The 22,047-nt window shown below is 49.4% G+C and overlaps 1 protein-coding gene across 1 annotated transcript; it reads right to left on the reverse strand.

Moving 5' to 3' along the window:
* Nucleotides 1–9,142: 9,142 nt before the first annotated feature.
* LOC142830592 (uncharacterized) lies at nucleotides 9,143–11,158 on the reverse strand. The gene is made up of 2 exons (XM_075936628.1): nucleotides 9,813–11,158; nucleotides 9,143–9,617 (listed from the first exon to the last, which is right to left on the reverse strand). Exons 1-2 carry the CDS (start codon nucleotides 10,360–10,362, stop codon nucleotides 9,154–9,156), a joined length of 1,014 nt encoding a protein of 337 aa, XP_075792743.1. The 5' UTR covers nucleotides 10,363–11,158; the 3' UTR covers nucleotides 9,143–9,153.
* Between the last annotated feature and the right edge of the window lie 10,889 nt (nucleotides 11,159–22,047).

The raw sequence follows: 22,047 nt of genomic DNA on the forward strand, positions 1-22,047 counted from the left end.
TGGAAATCAGTTCCCTTACTAGCTACCTAAATATAGATCTAAGTACCTTCTAGACACTGTGCCTTGGTTTCTCTCATAAAAAAATATTGCAGAGATTTGCTTTTGAAAAATATTTGAAATCAAAAGGCCCAATGGAAGTGAAAGTATTGTCATTTAAATTACTTTTATCTATCAGGATTCCTAGGCTTCTATTCCAAGTTCTGCCCTTGGTCTTCATCTAAAACACAGAATGCCTTGCCCATCATAACATATACATGCTTCAGCCACTACACTAAGGCTAAATCTACATTATGCATTCTTGCACAGGAAGATATGCAAGTGAGGCACGGACATAAATATCGCTGTGCCTCGTTTGCATACCTAATGAGCTGCCAGTTTGCGGAAGGTGCTTTTGCCAAAAAGGTGCTGTCTACACCGCTCCTTCTTGCGCAAAAAAACCCTCTTGCGCAGGAGTTGTTCTTCCTGAAAATAAGTGGCAGAACGGCTCCTGTGCAAGAGGGTTTTTTTGAGCAAGAAGGACCACTGTAGCCAGCTCCTTCTTGCGCAAAAGCCTCTTCCGCAAAAATGGTGGCTCATTAGCTATGCAAATGAGGCCTGACAATATTCATCACCACACCTTATTTGCATATCTTCTTGCACAAAAATGCGCAGTGTAGACATAGCCCCAGGGTATCTCTACACAGCAGGGCTAAAGTTGAATTAAGCTGAGCAACCTAAGCTACGTCAACTGCATAGCTGAAGTTGAAATAGCTTAATTCGGCTTTTGGTGCTGTCTACACAGCAGGAAGTTGAAAGAAGAACATTTTTCCTTTGGCTTCCCTTACTCCTCGTGAAATGAGGGTTACCGTAAGTCAGAGTAAGAAAAATCCTCCAGCTCGACATTATTTTGAAATAAAAGTGGGCTGTGTAGATGCGCTCTTTATTTTAGAATGTCAGTTATTCTGAAATAATACTGCTGTCTAGACATAACCTAAGGTACTACTCTACATGAGTACAGGTATCTGAATCTGTCCTGCAATGCATTTATAGACCCACTGCAAGATTCTCTATTAAGATGTAAAGAGGTTTTTAGAACTGATTAACTTTTTCACAATATTGAATGGCAGAGAATATGGTAAACTAACAGTTTTTATGAATCCCAATGCAAGAGAATTGGCCTTATAAGAAAACATTTAACAGTATGGCTACGTCTACACTGGCCCCTTTTCCGGAAGGGGCATGTTAATTTCACCTATCGTAGTAGGGAAATCCGCGGGGGATTTAAATATCCCCCGCGGCATTTAAATAAAAATGTCCGCCGCTTTTTTCCGGCTTTTAAAAAAGCCGGAAAAGAGCGTCTACACTGGCCCCGATCCTCCGGAAAAAGCGCCCTTTTCCGGAGGCTCTTATTCCTACTTTGAAAGGGCGCTTTTTCCGGAGGATCGGGGCCAGTGTAGACGCTCTTTTCCGGCTTTTTTAAAAGCCGGAAAAAAGCGGCGGACATTTTTATTTAAATGCCGCAGGGGATATTTAAATCCCCCGCGGATTTCCCTACTACGATAGGTGAAATTAACATGCCCCTTCCGGAAAAGGGGCCAGTGTAGACGAGCCCTATATGTTTACATTATCAAAGGGAAGAAAGTGCCAAAACAATTATGGATTTTATCATGTATTGAAGCCTGCCTTACTAATTATGCACAAAAAATTCTTTTTTCATTCTGTGTGCTGTTGCTTAAACAGGCCTTGGCATTAACACTAATTAGTTTCAATAGGCTTTGTTGTAGTTTTAATTCCATTTCTGAAACTATCGAGATTTTTGGGGGTAATTAAGAAAATCAAACATGTTTAATGTTTTCTTTAGTTTGATTATGGTTAAAGATCCATTCTCACTCTTTGAAATATATTCTTCAGTAGACTAGTAATTTTTTTTTCATGTTTTCAGTCAATTAAAAAGGACATGACTAAATTTTGAGTCTAAAACCTGGGCCAAATTCCACTCTTAGTGATGTTACGGTTTTCAATGGAGTTATTCCAGACTTCCCCTACTGTCAGGAAGGCTAGGTCTACACTAGGGGATATGTTTGAATTAAGAGATGCAATTCAAGCTATGTTAACTCTGTAGCTTGAATCAAAGTATCTTAAATCGAATTTTGGCACCATCCACACAACAGGTCAACACTCTCACTTCGACTTCTCTTACTCCTTGTAGGAGTAGGGCTACAAGCATCGACAGGGGCACCCTCTCAGTTCAAATTAGTGTGTCTTCACTAGACCTGTTTATTCAAACCCCAGAAGATTGACTCTTGCAACTTCTATCTTCTCTGTAATGTAGACATGGCCAAAGAGAAGAATCTGGCCACAGACATTTGAGTGATAATGTGACTAATATCAAAGTGCATTGGATTAAAACCTCTTTTTCCTAGTCAGTAAGAGACCACAAGACTTTATTTCCTGTGGTGGCAGCAGGATATTCTGAGGAATCTAACCTTTACAACTCTTATAGCTTTAATTATTAAAAATAGAGGTTGAACTTCCTCTATAAATCCTTCAGTTATTTTGGATCAGATCCAAAGCACACTGACATCAACAGTAAAACTACTTTTGGCATCAGTACACTTTGGATCAGGTCTCTTATGAATTATTGTATCTTGATGTACTGTATTTTAACTCTCTTACGCTGTTAACATAGGGTATGTCTACACAGCAAAGTTAACATAGGGTATGTCTACACAGCCATTATTTTGAAATAACTGTACTAGAGTCTACACAAGCCAACCGCTATTTCAAAATTAATTTGAAATAGCGGAGGACTTATTTTGAAATTGGTAAACCTCATTCCACAAGAAATAGCGCCTATTTCGAAATTGCTATTTCAAAATAAGTGCTGTGTAGCCGCTTATTTCGAAATAGGGGGCCTCCAGCCCTTCCCAGGGTGCCCTGGTGGCCACTCTGGGCACAAACAGGAAAACTCCTCTCCTCTCTTCCCCCTCCCAGAGCCCTTAAAGGGGTAGACTGTGGCTACAGTCTTTTGTGGCTAGCATCAGGCCTGCCAGCCCAGAGCCACTTTGCCGCAGCATGAGCCAGACTGCAGCATGAGCCGGCAAGCCACTGGCAGCCAGCCCCCTCACCACTCCCCAGGACCAGTCTGCCAACTCCAGGAGCCTACCAGGGGCCGGAGAAGGTGGGTGCCTCTCTGGTCCAGTGCAGAGATCATGGACCTGATTGAGGTTTGGGGGGATGCCGCCAACATCCATGATCTCCACACTAGATGGAGGAATGAGGCCATCTACAGATGGATGGCTGCCAGCTTGGCCACCAGAGGCCACAACCGAAGCCAGGGGTAGGTTCAGATGAAAATCAAGGAGCTGCGGCAGGCGTATGCCAGGGCCACAGGGGGCAGCTCCCAACCAGGGGCAGACCCAGAGAGCTGCCCCTATTTGGATCGCATTTTGGGGGGCCCCCATGAACCCTGGGGCAGAGGGCCCTGACCAGGGCACGGGGGAGGAGGAGGAGGAGCAGGGCCAGGAGCTGCAGGAACCCCAGGGAGCATGCCGCACAGCCAGGGCCTCCAACCCATCCCAGCAGACCTGTCTCTGGTGTCATCTGAGGCTGGGGAGGCAACAACATGTGAGTGCCATCATTGTCACCTTATACGGGGGCAGGAAGGGAGGGAGACCAGGGACTGCTTGCGTGGGTCTTGCTGGCCATGGCTCATGCAGCAACCTGTGCATTTGCCATGCCACTCTGGGCACACAGCCCCAGCTGACTGCCACACAGGGGCCGTGGCCTGTTACCTACATGCATGTATGAATAAAGACACATGATGTGCTCCCGACCCCGGGGTGGGACACAGCAAGATGCCCTCCCTCCACAAGCCCCCTCTACAGAGGCAAGGGACATCTCCCCCCCCATACACACATAGATCCACACCACATACAGAACAGGGGAATGGACGCACACCCGGGCCAGCTCCCACTCCCAGGGATAGCACATCGGCTCTGATGGTACAGAGACCTGACTTCCTCGCCTTGCAGTGGGGGGCTGGGCTTCACCCACTGTGTTCCCAGGGATAACTGACCACTTCTCTTGTTTCTCCACAGCCACACCAGCTGCGAGTGCAGGGTGCACCACACCACCCAGGACATCCTCCCGCACTCAGGCACTCAGCAGCTGACCCGTAACCAGGAGGAGTACCAGCAGCAGCACCTGGGAATACTGCAAGGCCTGTACCACACCCTGGACTACTGGGTGCACGAAGACCTGCAGCTCTGGCGGGAGAGCTGGCGGGAACTGCTTACCCAGGGCTATGCCATCTGTGACCCCCTGCAGACCCTGGTGCAGAGAGTTCTGCCTCCTGCCACTCCAGCCCCTGCTGCCTCCTCAGCTACTGCTCTCCCTCCCACTTATTCCTCTCCTCCTCCCCCCCCCCACGGGGACACCAAGGCCCATGCACCCGCAATGTTGGGAGACAGATGGGCCGGCAAGACCCCCAACCCTGAGCCTCTTCTCCCCCTTCTAGCTCCCTCCTCCCAGGTTTACCCCTCCCCTCTCCTGCCTTCATTCCCACACCCCAGTTTTGTTCAATAAAGGGAGTTTGTTTTCTTCAACACGTGTCTTTATTGTATATCAGGAAGGGGGGTGAGGTAGGGGTAAGTGGAAGATGTGAGGGTGGAATGAGGCACAAGCCCCCAGTGGGGCACATCAGGGAGACTTTAGTCCTCCTCCAGGTGGAAGCTCTCCTCAGGGACTCCTGGAGATGGACAGCCCCCTGATAGGCCTCCCGGCTGTCAGCTATGTGGGGCTGCATGTACAGGTCGGCCAAGTGCTCAGCCTCTGCCATCCAGACTGGCAGGAAAGCCTCCTACTTCCTCTCGCACAAATTGTGCGGCACACAGCACTCTGCCACCACATGCAGAATATTCCGCTTGGAGAGGTCCAGGCATGTGAGGAGACATCTAAAACAGGCCTTCAGCCAGCTGAAGGGACCCTCCACCATGATGCGGGCCCTACCATGCCTGGCATTAAATGCCTGTCATGGAGGGTTGAGGTGTCCTGTGTAGGGCTTATGCACATCCCTGACCCTGATGCGGTGGTCAGGGAAGAAAGTCCCGGCGTGCAGCCTCTGGCAAATGGAGGACTTGCGGTACACACGTGCGTCATGTGCTTTGCCGGACCAGCCCACATTGATGTCCACGAGGTCAGACAGCCTGCAGGATGATGGAAAAGTATCCCTTGCGATTGATATAGAGAGAGGCCTGGTGTTCCGGGGCATGGATGGGGATGTGTGTCCCATCTATAGCTTCCCCCCGCAGTTGGGGAAGCCCCAGGCGCCAAACCCCTCAATGACCACATCCACATCAGTAAGGCGGATGACTCTGCGGAGCAGCACTCTATTGATGGCCTTGACCACCTGCAGAGGGACACACAAAACCGAGAGTCACTGAGGTGCCAGAGTGGCTGACAGTGCTCCTTCCCTGCCACTGCTCCACACCCCCACTCTCCAGGAGCAACCCCCCCTGCAATCCTGGCCACCGTGGGCAGTCCTTAGTGCGGGCAGAACAGAACAAACCCTCCTGTGTAGGGGACTTGCACCACCTCCCCCCCTTTTCCCTAGGGCAGCCCATCCCCTCCTTGCACTCCTCCCCCCCCCCCCCCCCGGCACAGTGGCCAGAAACTGCCATACCTGCATAAGCACTGCTCCAATGGTGGATATCCCCATGTCAAAGTGGTTCCCCACAGATTGGTAGCTATATAGCGTAGAGAGCTTCCAGAGGACCATGCCCACATGCTTCTGGAGGGGAATGGTGTGCCTCATGTGCGTGTCCCATTGCTGCAGTGCGGGGGTGAGCCACTCACAGAGCTCTATGAAGGTGTCCTTCATCATTCTAAAGTTCTGGGTCCATTGTTGGTCTCCCCAGCGCTCCAGGACGATGTTGTACCACAAGTTGCTGCTGGTGTCCAGACACCAGATGCGGCGGGGCATGCTGGTGTCCAGGAGGTGTAGCAGCTCCTCCACATACCCCAGGAGAGTCCAGATGACAGCCTGGGGGCTAGGGTGCAGCAGATGCTGTGAGGCAGCCTCCAGCAATTGGTGCCAGGCTTGCAACAACACATCCAAAAGAAGCATGGGTATGTCTACACTAAAAGTTAATTCGAACTAACAGATGTTAGTTTGAATTAACTTTGATAGGCGCTACACATACAAACCGCTAGATCGAACTTAATTCGAACTAGCGGAGCACTTAATTCGAACTAGGTAAACCTCATTCTACGAGGACTAGCGCCTGGTCTCCTCCACAGCAGGAGAAAAGGAGTCATCCCCCACAGTGGAGGAGACCAGGCCTTGCACCACCAAGGTTGAGCAGTCTCCTGCCACCACTGCGAGGAGGAAACGTAGGGTAGTGGTGGTTGGAGACTCTCTTCTGAGGGGAACGGAGGCACCCATCTGTCGCCCTGACAGCTCATCTCGAGAGGTATGCTGTCTGCCAGGGGCCCGTATCCGAGATGTTACGGAGGCATTGTCGAGGATTATCCGGCCCTCTGACTACTACCCCATGCTACTCATCCACGTGGGCACAAATGATACTGCCAGGTGTGACACTGAGCGGATCAAGTGTGACTACAGGGCTTTGGGAGTACGGGTGAAGGAGTTTGGAGCGCAGGTGGTATTCTCTTCTATCCTTCCTGTCAAAGGTAGGGGCCCGGGCAGAGAGAGGTGCATTCTGGAGGTGAATGCCTGGCTGCGACGATGGTGTCACCAGGAGGGATTCGGCTTCCTTGATCACGGGGTGCTCTTCCAGGAAGGACTGGTTGGCGGAGATGGAGTTCACCTTTCCAGGAGCGGGAAGGCCTTGTTTGGACACAGACTGGCTAACCTTGTGAGGAGGGCTTTAAACTAGGTTTGTCGGGGGCAGGTGAGCAAAGCCCACAGGTAAGTGCTGAATGTGCGGGACTGGGAGATGGGTTGGAAATAGGGGGGACTACGGCCTATAATGGCAAGGAGAAAGTAGGGTCAGGGCACAACAGGGAGGCAAGATCAAATCAGTATGGGTACGTCTACACTACAGCGCTAGATCGAACTAACTTAGTTCGAATTAGTTAATTCGAACTAAGCTAGTTCGAACTAGCGCATCTAGAACTAAAAACTAGTTCGAACTAGCGTTTTGCTAGTTCGAACTAGCGCGTCCACACTGATTGGACGCAGGGGGGCATTTAAGGGCAGCTGAAACCGGTTCTGGCAGGGCATCAGGTCAGCAGTTGCTTTGTGTGGCTGCTGTCTGAGGCTATCTGAGGCTCGTGCTTAAAGGGACCCCCCCTGGACAGCCGGTTCTCAGCTTTTCCTGCTTGCTTGCCAACCTCGCCGAGGGACAGCAAAGCGTCGGTCTCTGTGCCCGTCTGTGTCGGTGCTTCCCTTTGGGGGGGACCGCCGCAGGTGGCAACATGGAGCCACGGCTCGCCCTGCACCTTCTGGTGCACTTTCTGGACTTGCTGCTGCAAGCCTGCCAGCAATGGCTCGAGGCTGCCTGGCACCACCTGGGGAACGTCAGCCCCCTGCCTCTCCGCCTGGCCGCCCTGGGGGCCGTGGAGGAGCCACGGCGGCGCCCCGGCACCGGCGTGCCCCGCCGCATCTGGCGTCTGGACACCAGCAGCGACTGGTGGGACCGCATCGTCCTGGAGCGCTGGGACGACCGACAGTGGACCCAGAACTTTAGGATGAGGAGGGACACCTTCCTGGAGCTCTGCGAGTGGCTCGACCCTGCCCTGCAAAGAAGGGACACTCGCATGAGGCCCGCCATCCCCCTCCAGAAGCGGGTGGCCATCGCCCTCTGGAAGCTCTCCACGCCGGACAGCTACCGATCCGTCGGGAACCAGTTCGGCGTGGGGAGATCCACTGTCGGAGCAGTGCTCATGCAGGTACGGCGCTCGTCGGCCACCGAGCCGGGGGGGTGGGGGGCTGCGAGGAGGGGATGGGCCGCCCCAGGGACAAAGGGGGGGGCGGGAGGAGGCGAAGGCACCCCGCACCGGAGGGGTCAGGCTGTCCCGGCCGTACTACATGCCGCCAGGGGGGTTGCTTCCGGGAGTGGGGCGTGGGGCACTGCCAGGGCACGCACGCTCCCAGCCACCCGGGCGCCCCACTGATTGACGCTTTGCTGTGTCTCTCTCCGCAGGTGGTCAAGGCCATCAACCGGGTGCTGCTCCGCAGGGTGGTCCGCCTCGCCGACCTGGATGCCGTCATCCGGGGATTCGGCGCCCTCGGCTTCCCCAACTGCGGGGGGGCCATCGACGGGACGCACATCCCCATCCGTGCCCCGGAACACCAGGCGTCCCGTTACGTGAACCGCAAGGGGTACTTCTCCGTCATCCTGCAGGCCGTGTGTGACCACCGGGGACAGTTCACGGACATAAATGTGGGCTGGTCCGGCAAAGCACACGACGCACGGGTGTACCGGAACTCCTCCGTGTGCCAGCGGCTGCAGGACGGGACCTTCTTCCCCGACCGCCACATCAGGGTCGGGGACGTGGACATGCCCGTCTGCCTGGTGGGGGATGCCGCCTACCCACTGCAGCCGTGGCTCATGAAGCCCTACACGGGGCACCTCAATCCCTCCCGCCAGGCCTTCAATAACAGGCTGAGCAGGGCCCGCATCGTGGTGGAGGGGGCCTTCGGGCGACTGAAAGCCCGCTTTCGATGCCTCCTCACCCGTCTGGACCTGGCCGAGCACAACATCCCTCCCGTGGTGGCGGCATGTTGTGTGCTCCACAATTTGTGTGAGCGGAAGGGGGAGGCTTTCCTGCCAGCCTGGATGGCTGAGGCTGACCGCATGGCTGGACACTACGGTCAGCCCCGCACCGCCGCTGTCCGGGAAGCCCAGCGGGGGGCCATCCGGATCCGGGAAGCCCTGCGGGAGAGCTTCCAGGTGGAGGAGGAGGAGGACTGACCTCTCCCTGCATGCCCCACCGGGGCCTTCTTCCACCCTACCCCCCCCTTCCCCTTTCCTCTCCCTACCTACTGTCAAATAAAGACACCTGTTTTTCAAACAAAAACGTCTGTTTATTTCACAGAACTGGGGTGGGGGAGGGAGGAATGAAGGTGGGAGAAGGGAGGGGGAATCCTGGGACGAGGGAGCTGGAAGGGGAGGGGAGGGGAGGGAAGGGAGGAAGGGAAAGGAAAGCTCAGGGGTGGGAGTCCGGCTGCCTCTCCCGTCTCGCCACACTGCGGGTCCGGGGGCGTCGGTGGGGAATGGTTGTGGAGGGGGGGGCAGAGAGGACAGGGGGTGTGGAGGAAGCAGGAGCGGAAGCAGGATCGGAAGCAGGAGGAGCAGGGGGAGCAGGGGGAGCAAGAGGGAGAGCAAGAGGGGGAGAAAGAGGGGGAGCAGGGGGAGGAGGAAATGGAAAGCGGTCCAGCAGGCTCTGGAGGTGGCCTCGCAGGGCACGGCCCTGCTCCTCCAGGGCCTCCAGACTCCTCTGGCGCAGCCTGAGGTCCTCCTGGACCCAGTGGTCCTGGAGACGGAGCTGTCGGTCCAGGAACCGGAGATGCCGCCTCTGGTAGTCCTCCTGGTTCCTGGCTGTCCTGCTTGCCCGGGCGCGGGCGGCTGCTGCAGGCGGTGTGGTGCGCCCTGCAGGCCCCGGTGCTGCAGCTGTGGTGCAAGAAGACCAGCGGTCAATTACCCCAGGGGCCCAGGTGTGTGAAACCCAGCTCCCCTCTGCAAGGCCAGGGCCCCTGCAGGATCCCCAGCTGCTGCTCCGTGGTGGGCAAGGCCCAGGCGCACGGTCCCGGGGCTCCCTCTCGCCCCAGCCCCCCGTACACATAAGGGGAACACGAGGGTACTCACAGGTGGACGCCTCCCCGGCCTCTGATGATGCAGGCGAGCGGCTCTGTGGGGTGCCTCGGGGGTCCCGGGTCCTGGGAAGGCTGGCGGCAGGCTCCTGGCTCTCAGAGCCCTCCTCCTCCTCCTCCGTCTCCAGGAGCGGTCCCTCTGCCCCGGGGTCAATCACGTCCCGGGGGGCAGGGACGGCATGAGGCCCCAGGATGCGGTCCAGGGCATGGAAGTGGGGGCAGGCCTCCGGGTCAGCCCCTGGCAGGCAGGCCCGGGAGTAGGACTGCCGCAAGTCCTTAATTTTGCAGCGCACCTGCTCCCGGCTGCGCTGGTGGCCCCTGGTGGCCAGACTGGCAGCCATGCGTCCGTAGACGGCCGCGTTCCGGTGGCTAGTGCGGAGATCGTGGACATTGGAGGCTTCCCCCCAAACCTCGATGAGGTCCACGATCTCCGCACTTGACCAGGCGGGCGCCCGCCTTTTGCGCCCCCGGGCAGGCTCCCGGGAGCCGCCAGGCTGGTCGTGGGGAGCAGTGGAGGGCTGGGAGCCCTCGGATGGCTGGCTCATTGTGTGGCAGGTGCAGGCTGTGCAGGCACGGGTGCTTGCAGCCTTGCAACTGGCACAAAGTGAGTAGCCAGCCCGTGGCCCTTTAAGGGCTCCGGGGCCGGGAGGGGGGCAATAGAGTTTCCCTGGTGTTGGCCAGAGTGGCCACCAGGGAAACCTGGGAAGCCTTAGCCTCCCACTAGTTCGAACTAAAGGGCTACACAGCCCTTAGTTCGAACTAGCTAGTTCGAACTAGGCGTTAGTCCTCGTAAAATGAGGTTTACCTAGTTCGAACTAAGCGCTCCACTAGTTCGATTCAAATTCGAACTAGCGGAGCGCTAGTGTAGCACCTATTAAAGTTAGTTCGAACTAACGTCTGTTAGTTCGAACTAACTTTGTAGTGTAGACATACCCTATCTTAGATGCCTATATACAAATGCGAGAAGTATGGGTAATAAGCAGGAAGAACTGGAATTGCTAACCAATAAATACAACTATGATATCATTGGTATTACAGAAACCTGGTGGGATGGGACGCATGATTGGAATGTTGGTATGGAAGGGTACGGCTTGCTCAGGAAGGACAGACAGGGAAAAAAGGGAGGAGGGGTTGCCTTGTATATTAAAAATGTACACACTTGGACTGAAGTGGAGATGAATGTAGGAGATAGCTGTGTAGAGAGTCTCTGGGTTAAGCTAAAAGGGGTAAAAAACGAGGGTGATATCATGCTAGGAGTCTACTACAGGCCACCTAGCCAGGTGGAAGAGGTGGATGAGGCCTTTTTTAAACAATTAACAAAACTATCCAAAGCCCAAGATTTGGTGGTGATGGGGGACTTCAACTATCCAGACATATGTTGGGAAACTAACACAGCGAGGCACAGGCTATCCAATAAGTTTCTGGACTGCATTGGAGACAACTTTCTGTTTCAGAAGGTTGAAAAAGCTACCAGAGGAGAAGCTGTTCTGGATTTGGTTTTAACAAATAGGGAGGAACTAGTTGAGAACTTGAAAGTGGAAGACAGTATGGGGGACAGTGATCACGAAATAATAGAGTTCATGATCTTAAGGAAAGGTAGAAGGGAGACCAGCACAATTGAGGTAATGGATTTCAAGAAGGCAGATTTTGATAAGCTCAGAGAACTTGTAGGTAAGGTCCCATGGGAAGCAAGACTGAAGGGAAAAACAACTGAGGAGAGTTGGAAGTATTTCAAAGGGACGTTGTTAAGGGCCCAAAAGCAAACAATTCCGCTGTGTAGGAAAGATAGAAAATATGGCAAAAGACCAGCTTGGCTTAACAAGGAGATCTTGCATGATCTCAAAATAAAAAAGGAGTCTCATAAAAAATGGAAATTAGGACAAATAACAAAGGATGAATATAGGCAAGCAACACGGGAATGCAGGGGCAAGATTACAAAGGCAAAGGCACAAAATGAGATCAAATTAGCTACAGGCATAAAGGGAAACAAGAAGACCTTTTATAAATACATTAAAAGCAAGAGGAAGACCAAGGACAGGGTAGGCCCACTGCTTAGTGAGGAGGGAGAAGCAGTAACAGGAAACTTGGAAATGGCGGAGATGCTCAATGACTTCTTTGTTTCGGTCTTCACCGAGAAGTCTGGAGGTGTGCCTAACGTAGTGAATACAAGCAGAGAGAGGGTAAGTTTAGAAGATAGGATACACAAAGAACAAGTTAAAAATCACTTAGGAAAGTTAGATGTCAGCAAGTCACCAGGTCCTGATGAAATGCATCCCAGGATACTCAAGGAGCTGATAGAGGAGGTATCTGAGCCTTTAGCTATGATCTTTGAAAAATCATGGCAGACAGGGGAGATTCCAGAAGACTGGAAAAGGGCAAATATTGTGCCCATCTATAAAAAGGGGAATAAGAACAACCCAGGAAACTATAGACCGGTCAGTTTAACGTCTGTCCCAGGGAAGATAATGGAGCAGGTAATTAAGGAAATCATATGCAAACACTTGGAAGGTAATAAAGTGATAGGGAATAGCCAGCATGGGTTTGTGAAGAACAAGTCATGCCAAACTAATCTGATAGCTTTCTTTGATAAGATAACGAGCCTTGTGGATAAGGGAGAAGCGGTGGATGTCATATACCTAGACTTTAGTAAGGCATTTGATACGGTCTCGCATGATATTCTTATTGATAAACTAGGCAAATATAACTTAGATAGGGCCACGATAAGGTGGGTGCATAATTGGCTGGATAACCGTAGTCAGAGAGTGGTTGTTAACGGTTCTAAATCCTGCTGGAAAGGGATAACAAGTGGAGTTCCTCAAGGGTCTGTTTTGGGACCCATACTGTTCAATATCTTCATCAATGATGCAGATATTGGGATAGAGAGTACGCTTATTAAGTTTGCAGATGATACCAAACTGGGTGGGGTTGCGACTTCTTTGGAGGATAGGGACATAATTCAGAATGACCTTAGCAAGTTAGAGAAATGGTCGGAGGTAAACAGGATGAGGTTTAATAGAGAGAAATGCAAAGTGCTCCACTTAGGAAGGAACAATCAGTTCCATACATACAAGATGGGAAGCGACTGTCTAGGAAGGAGCATGGCAGAAAGGGATCTAGGGGTCATAGTGGACCACAAGTTGAATATGAGTCAACAGTGTGATGCTGTTGCAAAAAAAGCAAATATGATTCTAGGTTGTATTAACAGGTGTGTTGTAAGCAAAACTCGTGAAGTCATTCTGCCGCTCTACTCTGCACTAGTTAGGCCTCAGCTGGAGTACTGTGTCCAGTTCTGGGCGCCACATTTCAAGAAAGATGTGGAGAAATTGGAAAGGGTACAGAGAAGAGCGACAAGAATGATTAAAGGTTTAGAGAACATGACCTATGAAGCCAGGCTTCATGAACTGGGCTTGTTTAGTTTGGAAAAAAGAAGATTAAGGGGGGACATGATAGCGGCTTTCAAATATCTAAAAGGGTGTCACAAGGAGGAAGGAGAAAATTTGTTCCTCTTGGTTTCTGAGGACAGGACAAGGAGTAATGGGCTTAAAGTGCAGCAGGGGAGGTTTAGATTGGACATTAGGAAAAAATTCCTAACTGTCAGGGTGGTCAAATATTGGAATAAATTGCCAAGGGAGGTGGTGGAATCTCCCTCTCTGGAGATATTTAAGAACAGGTTAGATAGACATCTGTCAGGGATGGTGTAGACGGAGCTTGATCCTGCCTTGAGGGCAGGGGGCTGGACTCGATGACCTCTCGAGGTCCCTTCCAGTCCTATGATTCTATGATTCTATGATTCTAGTTCGAATTAAGTAGTTCGAATTAAGGGCTGTGTAGCCACTTAATTCAAACTAGTGGGAGGCTAGCCCTCCCCAGCTTGCCCTGGTGGCCACTCTGGGCTCCACCAGGGAAACTTGTCTGCCCCCCTCCCGGCCCCGGAGCCCTTAAAGGGGCACGGGCTGGCTACGGTGCCCGTGCCAGGTGCAAGCCTGCCAGCTCCCAGCCAGCAGACCCTGCACCTGGCACGGCACGAGCCAGCCACCCGCTGCCACCCAGCCCTCCGCCTCTTCCCGTGACCAGGATGGCAGCTCCCAGGAGCCTGCCCGGGGCCGCAAGAGGCGGGCGCCTGCCTGGTCTAGTGCGGAGATCGTGGACCTCATCCTGGTTTGGGAGGAAGGCTCCAACGTCCACGACCTCAGCACTAGGTACAGGAAAGTGGCCATCTAGGGCAGGAGATCTGCCAGCCTGGCCACCCAGGAGCAGGTTTGCATGAAAATCAAGGTGGTCCACTGAGACCCCCAACTCTGAGCCCTGAGCTTAGAACATAAAAACATAAGAACGGCCGTACTGGGTCAGACCAAAGGTCCATCTAGCCCAGTAGCCTATCTGCCGACAGCGGCCCTCACTAAGTACCCTGGAGGGGATGGACCGAAGACAATGACCAAGCCATTTGTCTCGTGCCATCCATCTCCAGCCTTCCACAAACAGAGGCTAGGGACACCATTTCTACCCCCTGGCTAATAGCACTCCATGACTTGATCTAACTTCTCTTTAAACTCTGTTCTAGTTCTAGTCTTCACAGCCGCCTGCAGCAAGGAGTTCCACAGGTTGACTATTTGCTTTGTGAAGAAGAACTTTCTGTTATTAGTTTGAAGCCTGCTACCCATTCATTTCATTTGGTGTCCTCTAGTCCTTCTATTATGGGAACTAATGAAGAACTTTTCTTTATGCACCCTCTGTACACCACTCATGCTTTTATAGACCTCTATCATATCCCCCCTCAGTCTCCTCTTTTCTAAGCTGAAAAGTCCCAGTCTCTTTAGCCTCTCTTCATATGGGATCTGTTCCAAACCCCTGATCATTTTAGTTGCCCTCCCCTCTCCCACCCTTTCTCTTCCCCTCTCCCACCTCCTTTTCCAAGTCTCCCCGAGTTTTGTTCAATAAAGAGAGTTTCTATTTTTGAACACACGTGTCCTTTATTTTGTACATCAGGAAGGGGGGCTAGGGAGGGGAAATTGGAAGGAGGTGAGGGAGGAATGGAGTACGAGGCCCCAGTGGGGAGGACTGGGGTGGCTCTGCGGGCTCCTTGGGTTGGAAGCTCTCCTGCAGCCCTCTGATTGACCCCCCCCTCCCGGATGGCAGCCTGCGGCAAGTACAGCCGGGCTGATGGCCGAGTGCTGTGATGTGCCGAGTGTGGGCATTCAGGGCACTCCAAGTCAGGACTGCTTTGCTGTCCCTCATCGAGTTAGACAAGCAAGCGGGGAACCCCTGAGAACTGTCTGTCCAGGGTGGGGGTCGGGTCCCTTTAAGCACAGCCCTCGGCTAGCCTGAGACAGCAGCTCCATGCTCTAAGTCCTAACCTGATGCCTTGCTGGCACTGCTTCCAGCCATCCTTAACCTCGGTTCAGGGTCCACTCAATGTGGACATGCTTTATGTCTAGATGCACTAGTTCGAATTAGCTTAGTTCGAATTAACTAATTCGAATTAAGTTAGTTTGAATTAGTCCTCTAGTGTAGACATACCCCATCAGAGTACCCAGAGGCTGCTCCGGCTCCATGGTGCAGAGTGCTGCGGTGTCCCAAGTGAGGGCAACCAGAGCATGCAGAGACAAAAATGCTTTGCTGTCCTTCAGCGAGGTAGGCAAGCAACCAAGGAAACCTGAGAACCAGCTGTCCAGGGGGATCCCTTTAAGCAAAGGCCTCAGATAGCCTCAGGCAGCAGCCACACAAAGTAACTCCTGACCTGATGTCCTGGCGGAACCGGTTTCAGCTGGCCTTAAGCGTGATTCAGCATCCAATCAGTGTGGATGCGTTATTTCAAAATAGCAAAACGCTATTTCGAAATGCATCGTGTGTAGACGCGTTATTTTGAAAGAAGATATTTTGAAATAACTATTTTGAAATTAGATATTTCGAAATAATGCTGTAGTGTAGACGTACCCATAGACTGCAAGCATTTGATTTCATCTTTTAAAATTATGGGCTTCTGTGAATGAGGAATAATTCATTAAGGGAATGCAGTTACAACACTGTCAAATAGGTCATATTCAGGTCCTGAATTATTTCCATTGTGTGTGTGACTGAATAAACATTTCAGAAGTTATATTTTTTTCCAGAGCAAAACTGATAAACTTTCAGCTTTATATTCATAAGTTGCTTAAGATTTAGTAATACCTTGCAAAACATTAACAACGAGAAGTTCTGTGGCACCTTATAGACTAACAGATTTATTGCAGCATAAGCTTATGCTCCAATACATCTGTTAGTCTATAAGGTGCCACAGGACTTCTCATTGTTTATGCTGATTTGGACTACCATGGCTACCCTTCTGATACTTGCAATACATTGGCCTTCATTCCATATGTTCGCAGTACAGGTTGGACCTCCCAAAATTGGGATCACAGGTATTCCTGGACAGGGGAGTCCAGTGGCAAGAAGTCTGGCAGATGGGAGCAGTGGCAAGAAGTCTGGCAGATGGGAGCCTTGCTGGGCTGAGAGGACAGCGGGGCTGGAGAAGCTCAGGGCTTACCCTGCAGCAGGCCACGTCGGCACTTGCCTCCAGTCCCACAGCGAGTCTCCGAGCCTCAGCAACCCATGTGGATCTGGAGCACAAGTGCTAGCTTATCTCACTGTGGGGGGAAGCCCTGAACCTCGGCCTTCCCCTGCAGACTTCAAGCCCCAGCGCCCTCAGTTGTGTGAGTTGGGAGCAGAGATTTGTTTGTTTGTTTTTTGCTTCTCAGTCCCAGTGCCAGATGAGTGAGGATTTTTTTGTTTGTTTAGGTTTTTTGGCTTGTCACTTGGGGGCTAGGTCCCTGAGGTGGTTGTTGTTGTTGTTGACTTTTCATTTCTGTGTGGTCCCCCACTGATATTTCTGTCAGTCTGTGGCCCCCGCCAAAAATGGGTCACCACCCCTGATTTATATATTTATTGAAATTGTCTTGTAGCAAGAATGCTTTTAGTTCTTCACTTCAACAAAGAACATATCACTTTTTTCTAAAAATAAGATTGGTATGAATGTAGTGGATTACTTTGCAGGGTGTGATGGATGTTACAGATCCAGTAACTCAATATTGAGCTACATGTGCACTTCTTCTATAGGGTGGTGTTGATAGTGCACTAGCATTTGCTTTTGTCATTCTCTGGAAACTATCACTTGCTCACTGTAATATGGCGGTCAGTGACGAGTGTTTTACCTAATTACAGTCAAATACTACTGTAGTGTATTCCTATTGTAAATATGATTGACTGTATAATAACTCTGAATCTTGCACTCCAGGACTGAAATACATTTGACTTTAATATCAACCTATTGAAATTTTGTACTGTCACTTTAAATTTTGGTAATGGAGGAGCCAGTATTTAACTAGAGATTGGACCGTCCTGGTTTAGCACCCTTGGGATCTGACCAGTCCTGAATGAGGGAGTTTGCTAGACCAGGGGAGGTCAATTCTGGACCTCCTGCCACCGGTCCCCCAGGCCAGCTCTGCTTCTGGCCCAGCTTCCAGATCTCCAGGCAGCTTCCTTACAATCAGTCAGTCCAGGATCCCAGTCACAGGCCCCACTGCTGGTGGCCTAGCTGGGGTTCTATTCCTGGTAGAGCTGCTAGTTGCTGGCCTTGCTGCTGTTATCCCCCTCCCTCTGTTGTCAGTGCAGCTGGGCTCCCAGAACATCCATGGTCCTGAAGTATAATGGATGTTGCTGGACCAGAAGACCCAGTTTACATAAGTTCCACCTGTAATTATGAGGCAAGTTTTTGCAGTTAACTGATATGGCAATTGGTCAAAATACCCATTACACTTCTAATACAGCAGATTGACATTTGTGTATGTATATCATTCCTGCAAAGGGATATTTGGGTTTACAGCTGATCTGATGTTTTTAAGAATCTTGGAACTAATATCATTGAACTCAGAATCAACTGCACCATGATAGTTATTTATTTAGGTATTCTTTGAATGTTGGTAATTACAATCATAGCTTCCCCATATGTTTTCTTTTGTTGCAGAGCTCAAAAGGATTGAGTTCTTTTTTTATTATTTTATGAGCCCTCATATTCGATGTTAGCAAGAACATGAGAGATTAGGACCGGCTAGTAATTACTGGTGTAAGAACAGTCCAGAGAAGCACACTAGAAATCACTGTTATTAAAGTTCTCCCTTTTAAAAACAAACATCTTAGTAGCAAATCCACTGCACTGATATCATACAAAGGGCATGGTAGAAGGAATCTTTGCTCCGGCCGCCACTCCTCCTTCCAGCCCATTCCTGCATTTGGAGTAATCTATGCAGGCTTTACATTGCCTCCTCCCCACCAAATTGAGAGGGAGGACAAGATGACATATGCTGTGATAAGACTTCCTGCCAACAAGTCTAATGATTTTGGATGCCCAAATTTTCCTCAACAACCCATATAAGTTAGAAAAAAAATCCCATACTTCTATATGCCTTCCAGATTTCTATTTTTAAGTACTAACAGGCCCACAACTGCATTGCTCCTGGTCTGGTAGTTTGGCCCAATTTGTTGCTCTTCTTCCAATGGGAAGGAAAGTCGGGAGAAATTAGAAGGAGCAAGATGTGCTAAGTTTTAGTCTTTTGTGGAAATGGGAAACAGTTGATCCTAGGAACAAAAAAGACTGTTTTCTAGGGCTGATTTTTGCCCTTTTTTATACCAGTGCAATGCCACTTAGATAAGTGAGAATCGCACACCTATAACAAAAGACAGAATTTTGTTGATATAGTGTTTGATCAGAGAGATTTATCCAAGACTGCATGAAATTGTTGATATTCTTCCTTTGCCCACAATGTGTCAGACATTGTCTACAAATGCAAGGAGATACACCATGAGCTCTTTGAGACAGATTATAAGATACCAAGTGTCCTATAATGGACAGAAGGATTGTCAAAGATTATGCTTTTTAAAAAAAAAAAAAAAAACATAGGATAATGTTTATCTGAAAAATGTATATGAATGAAGAGACATGGGGCCAATCCAGTTGCCATTGAATTCAGTGGGAATCTTTCCACTAACTGACTTTTTTGGCCCTTCCAAAAACCCAATAAACAGTAAAAGGGATGTGAGCTGGCACAGGGTTTGTAAAGCTTTTTCCTCACTAGTAAACGTGGTTTGCATTGTAGGAGGTATAGTGATATATTGGGAGTTATTAATAGCTTCCAGAATTCCTTCTCTGTGGAATGAATAGGTATATTCATTTCTATGGGATTTTGGGGGGCAGTTTTAAGGTTTAGGCAGCAGACCATCATTGTGAGTTTTTCATTTACTAGGTGGGTCAGGTTTCATGTGGGTATTTTGGTAGTCTCTGTGGGTATGGGTTTTGCAAATATAGCCCATCGCCCGTGGTTGGCAGAAGTAAGAATAGCTGCTTCTGGGTTGTGAAGAAAAAATAGTTGGACTATGTGCTAACAAACAGCCATTATGCAGTTAACAAAGAACACTAATACCCAGCACATTCTGTTTTGTCAGAGTTGTTATTGCTAGCATCCAATATATTTATCTTACTCTTACTTTAAATTCCTATGAAATCTGACAGCTTGAACATACCCTTTTCAGGATTAAAAACTAAATGGAGTGTGCCACCTTTTCCTAACAAGAAAAAATTCACATTTACTGTTTTTAGTTGTTGTTACTTTAAAGTAAATTAAAGGATTAAAAAAGCTGCTTGAAGGAAGCTTCATTTTCAAGCACTCCTGCAAGTCATTCTCATAAGTGGCATGTCTTGCTGAAACATATAATATTTAAAGCAGAAGATATTACCCACATTATGCTTCTGAGATTTGGTGGGTTGTAAAAAAAGGGAAAATGAATAAATAAAATCCTTCAAGAAAAGCTCAGTATAATATTTCCAGTTAGTCTTGCCCATAAGAAAGAGCCATTTAGGCCTTTCCTGTTACTCAAACAGATATATCCATATTTTTAAGTCCTAAGATGTTTATTTTCCCTGAAGAGTGTAGACTACAGTGGACCTTCTATTTATGTTTCTTCAATTTCTGGACCCACATTTGTTCTAATAAAAAGGCTAATATAGCCAACTAAAACAGTAGTGTGGTGAAGCAGAGTTCCAGAAAATGAGCAAGAACCAGCTTCCCCACGTACAAATAAAGAAGCCAAATTGCACTAATGATACCTTTCTTACAAGGTACTCCCACAGCACCAGAAGGCTCAGCTCTTTTCCAGCCTTTGCAGATCTTGAGCAGTCAGCATTTTAAACGTCAATACAACGGGTGGGGTGATGGGGAAGCTGCAGCAGAACTGAAAGGAGACTCACATCTGTGAAAATGTTATAGACCACGAGGATTTCTGTGTGCATGAAAGAGGAAGATTGACACAATTGTTATGTGCTTCATTCAAAAGCTGATTGTTACATTGCCATTAAACCCTGGTCTACGCCATGACTCACCTCATACATCTTCTCAAGTGTGCCCGTTGACATGTGTTTGCGCCACTTTTTTTAATTCAATTTGCTTCAGGTAAAGCTAACCACCATGTGGGGCTCATGGTGCCTGACTTCCCCCATCTACAATAATAGCAAACCAGTGATCGCTATTATAAAAGCTCTAGTGGTTCAAAAAGTTTTCACAGCATGCACCAGTCATTACTAGGAGAGCATTTATGGCCTCCTTTCTGAAAACTACTCATCTGTACGCAGCGCACACAAATAGTACTGCACGCTCACACGCACACACAAACACACACAGGCGCTCAGCTGTATGTTATTTTCCACAAAAACAGCATATGCTGACTCAGGAAGGGGACTCCAATGGACTCAAACTAGGAAGCTTGAAGATCTAGAGTTTGCAGACAACTTAGCCCTGCTTGCAGACAAATTATATCATATGCAAAAGAAGATGGATGCCCTACAGGAAGCAGCTGAGCGAGTGAGCCTCAAGATTAATCAAGAGAAGACCAAGATGATGTGAATTAATAACAGACAGGAAGGTGAAATTACAATAGAAGGGAAAGCAGTAGAAGAGGTTGACCACTTTGTATATTTGGGGAGTGTTATCAGCAAGAATGGGGGAACTGAAGAGGACATCAGTGCGAGACTGTAAAAGGTGCAACAAGCCTTTGCCATACTATGACCAGTTTGTGGTACAAGAGCCATTTCAACAAGAACCAAACTATGCATTTTCACTTTTCATTTGAAATCAGTGCTGCTGTAGGGCTCGGAGGTGTGGCACGTTGTCCAGAGCAACACTAAGGGTGTGTCTAGACTACAGGGTTTTTTTCGGAAAAAAGTGGCTCTTTTTCGAAAAATTTCACCTGTGTCTAGACTGCTGCCGTGTTCTTTTGAAATTAAATCGAAATAACGCAGCAGTTTTTTTGACTGTGGAAAACGTCATTTTATGAGGAAGAACGCCTTTTTTCTAAAGTGCTCTTTCAGAAAAAGGCATTGTTGAATGCAAACAGTGCTTTTTTGAAAGAGAGCATCCAGACTGCCTGGGTGCTCTCATTGAAAAAGCCTCTTACAAAAGAGGCTTGTAGTCTAGACGTAGCCTAAGAGAATTCAGACGTTTGTTAATAAATGTCTTGGACACATTCTCCACCAAAAGCGGTATGATAGGATGCCAAACAAAACCTTGTGGACCAAAACAAGTCAGAAACCCATGGAGGTCCAGATTAAGAAGAGAAAATGACAATGGACAGGCCACATCCTGTGTAAGGACTGTGAGGAGTGCATCATGAGACAAGCGTTAGAATGGAATCCAAAGGGAAAAAGGAAAAGGGCACGTCCCAAACAAACATGGCGACAAAGCTTCCTGGATGAAGTAAAAGGAGCTGGCTTAACATGGGATCAAATCAAGACTATCGCTAAAGATGGCAAGAGATGGAGAATGACTGTGGAGGCTCGATGCTCAATTAGAAGCCCAAAGGACGAATAGATAAAGAGAAGCCTCTCAAGAGATCTATCTCTGCTTCTTCCTGCTTCTGTTGCCAACATGTCTTGCAGGGAGCCTCGTGAGTATGCTGTCAGGTGGCCTAAGGCTGTTGTGCAGGCACTGGCGACTGCTGTGGGAGATGAAGAGAAACCAAGCAAGCTGAAGTGTCACTGGAATGCTATTGAGGTATGGCAGTACGTCCAAGCAATTTAGTCAAATGTGCTGCATGTGTCATGACAAAGAGTGCTGAGAAAAGGTCAAGTAAAGGACCAATAAAACAAGGCCTGGAACTGTGAAAGCAACACCACTGCCAACAGCAGTCTCTTCTTTGGTTTTGGTGTC

This window comes from Pelodiscus sinensis, chromosome 9 (assembly GCF_049634645.1).
Source record: "Pelodiscus sinensis isolate JC-2024 chromosome 9, ASM4963464v1, whole genome shotgun sequence".
Taxonomy (NCBI): domain Eukaryota; kingdom Metazoa; phylum Chordata; order Testudines; family Trionychidae; genus Pelodiscus; species Pelodiscus sinensis.

Bases quoted from the DNA above. Each gene is read 5' to 3' on its own strand.
- LOC142830592 (XM_075936628.1), bottom strand. From the start codon at position 10,362: ATGAGCCAGCCATCCGAGGGCTCCCAGCCCTCCACTGCTCCCCACGAC. The intron at 9,618-9,812 runs GTGAGTACCCTC...CTTGCACCACAG, and splicing joins GGCCGGGGAGGCGTCCACCT to CTGCAGCACCGGGGCCTGCA.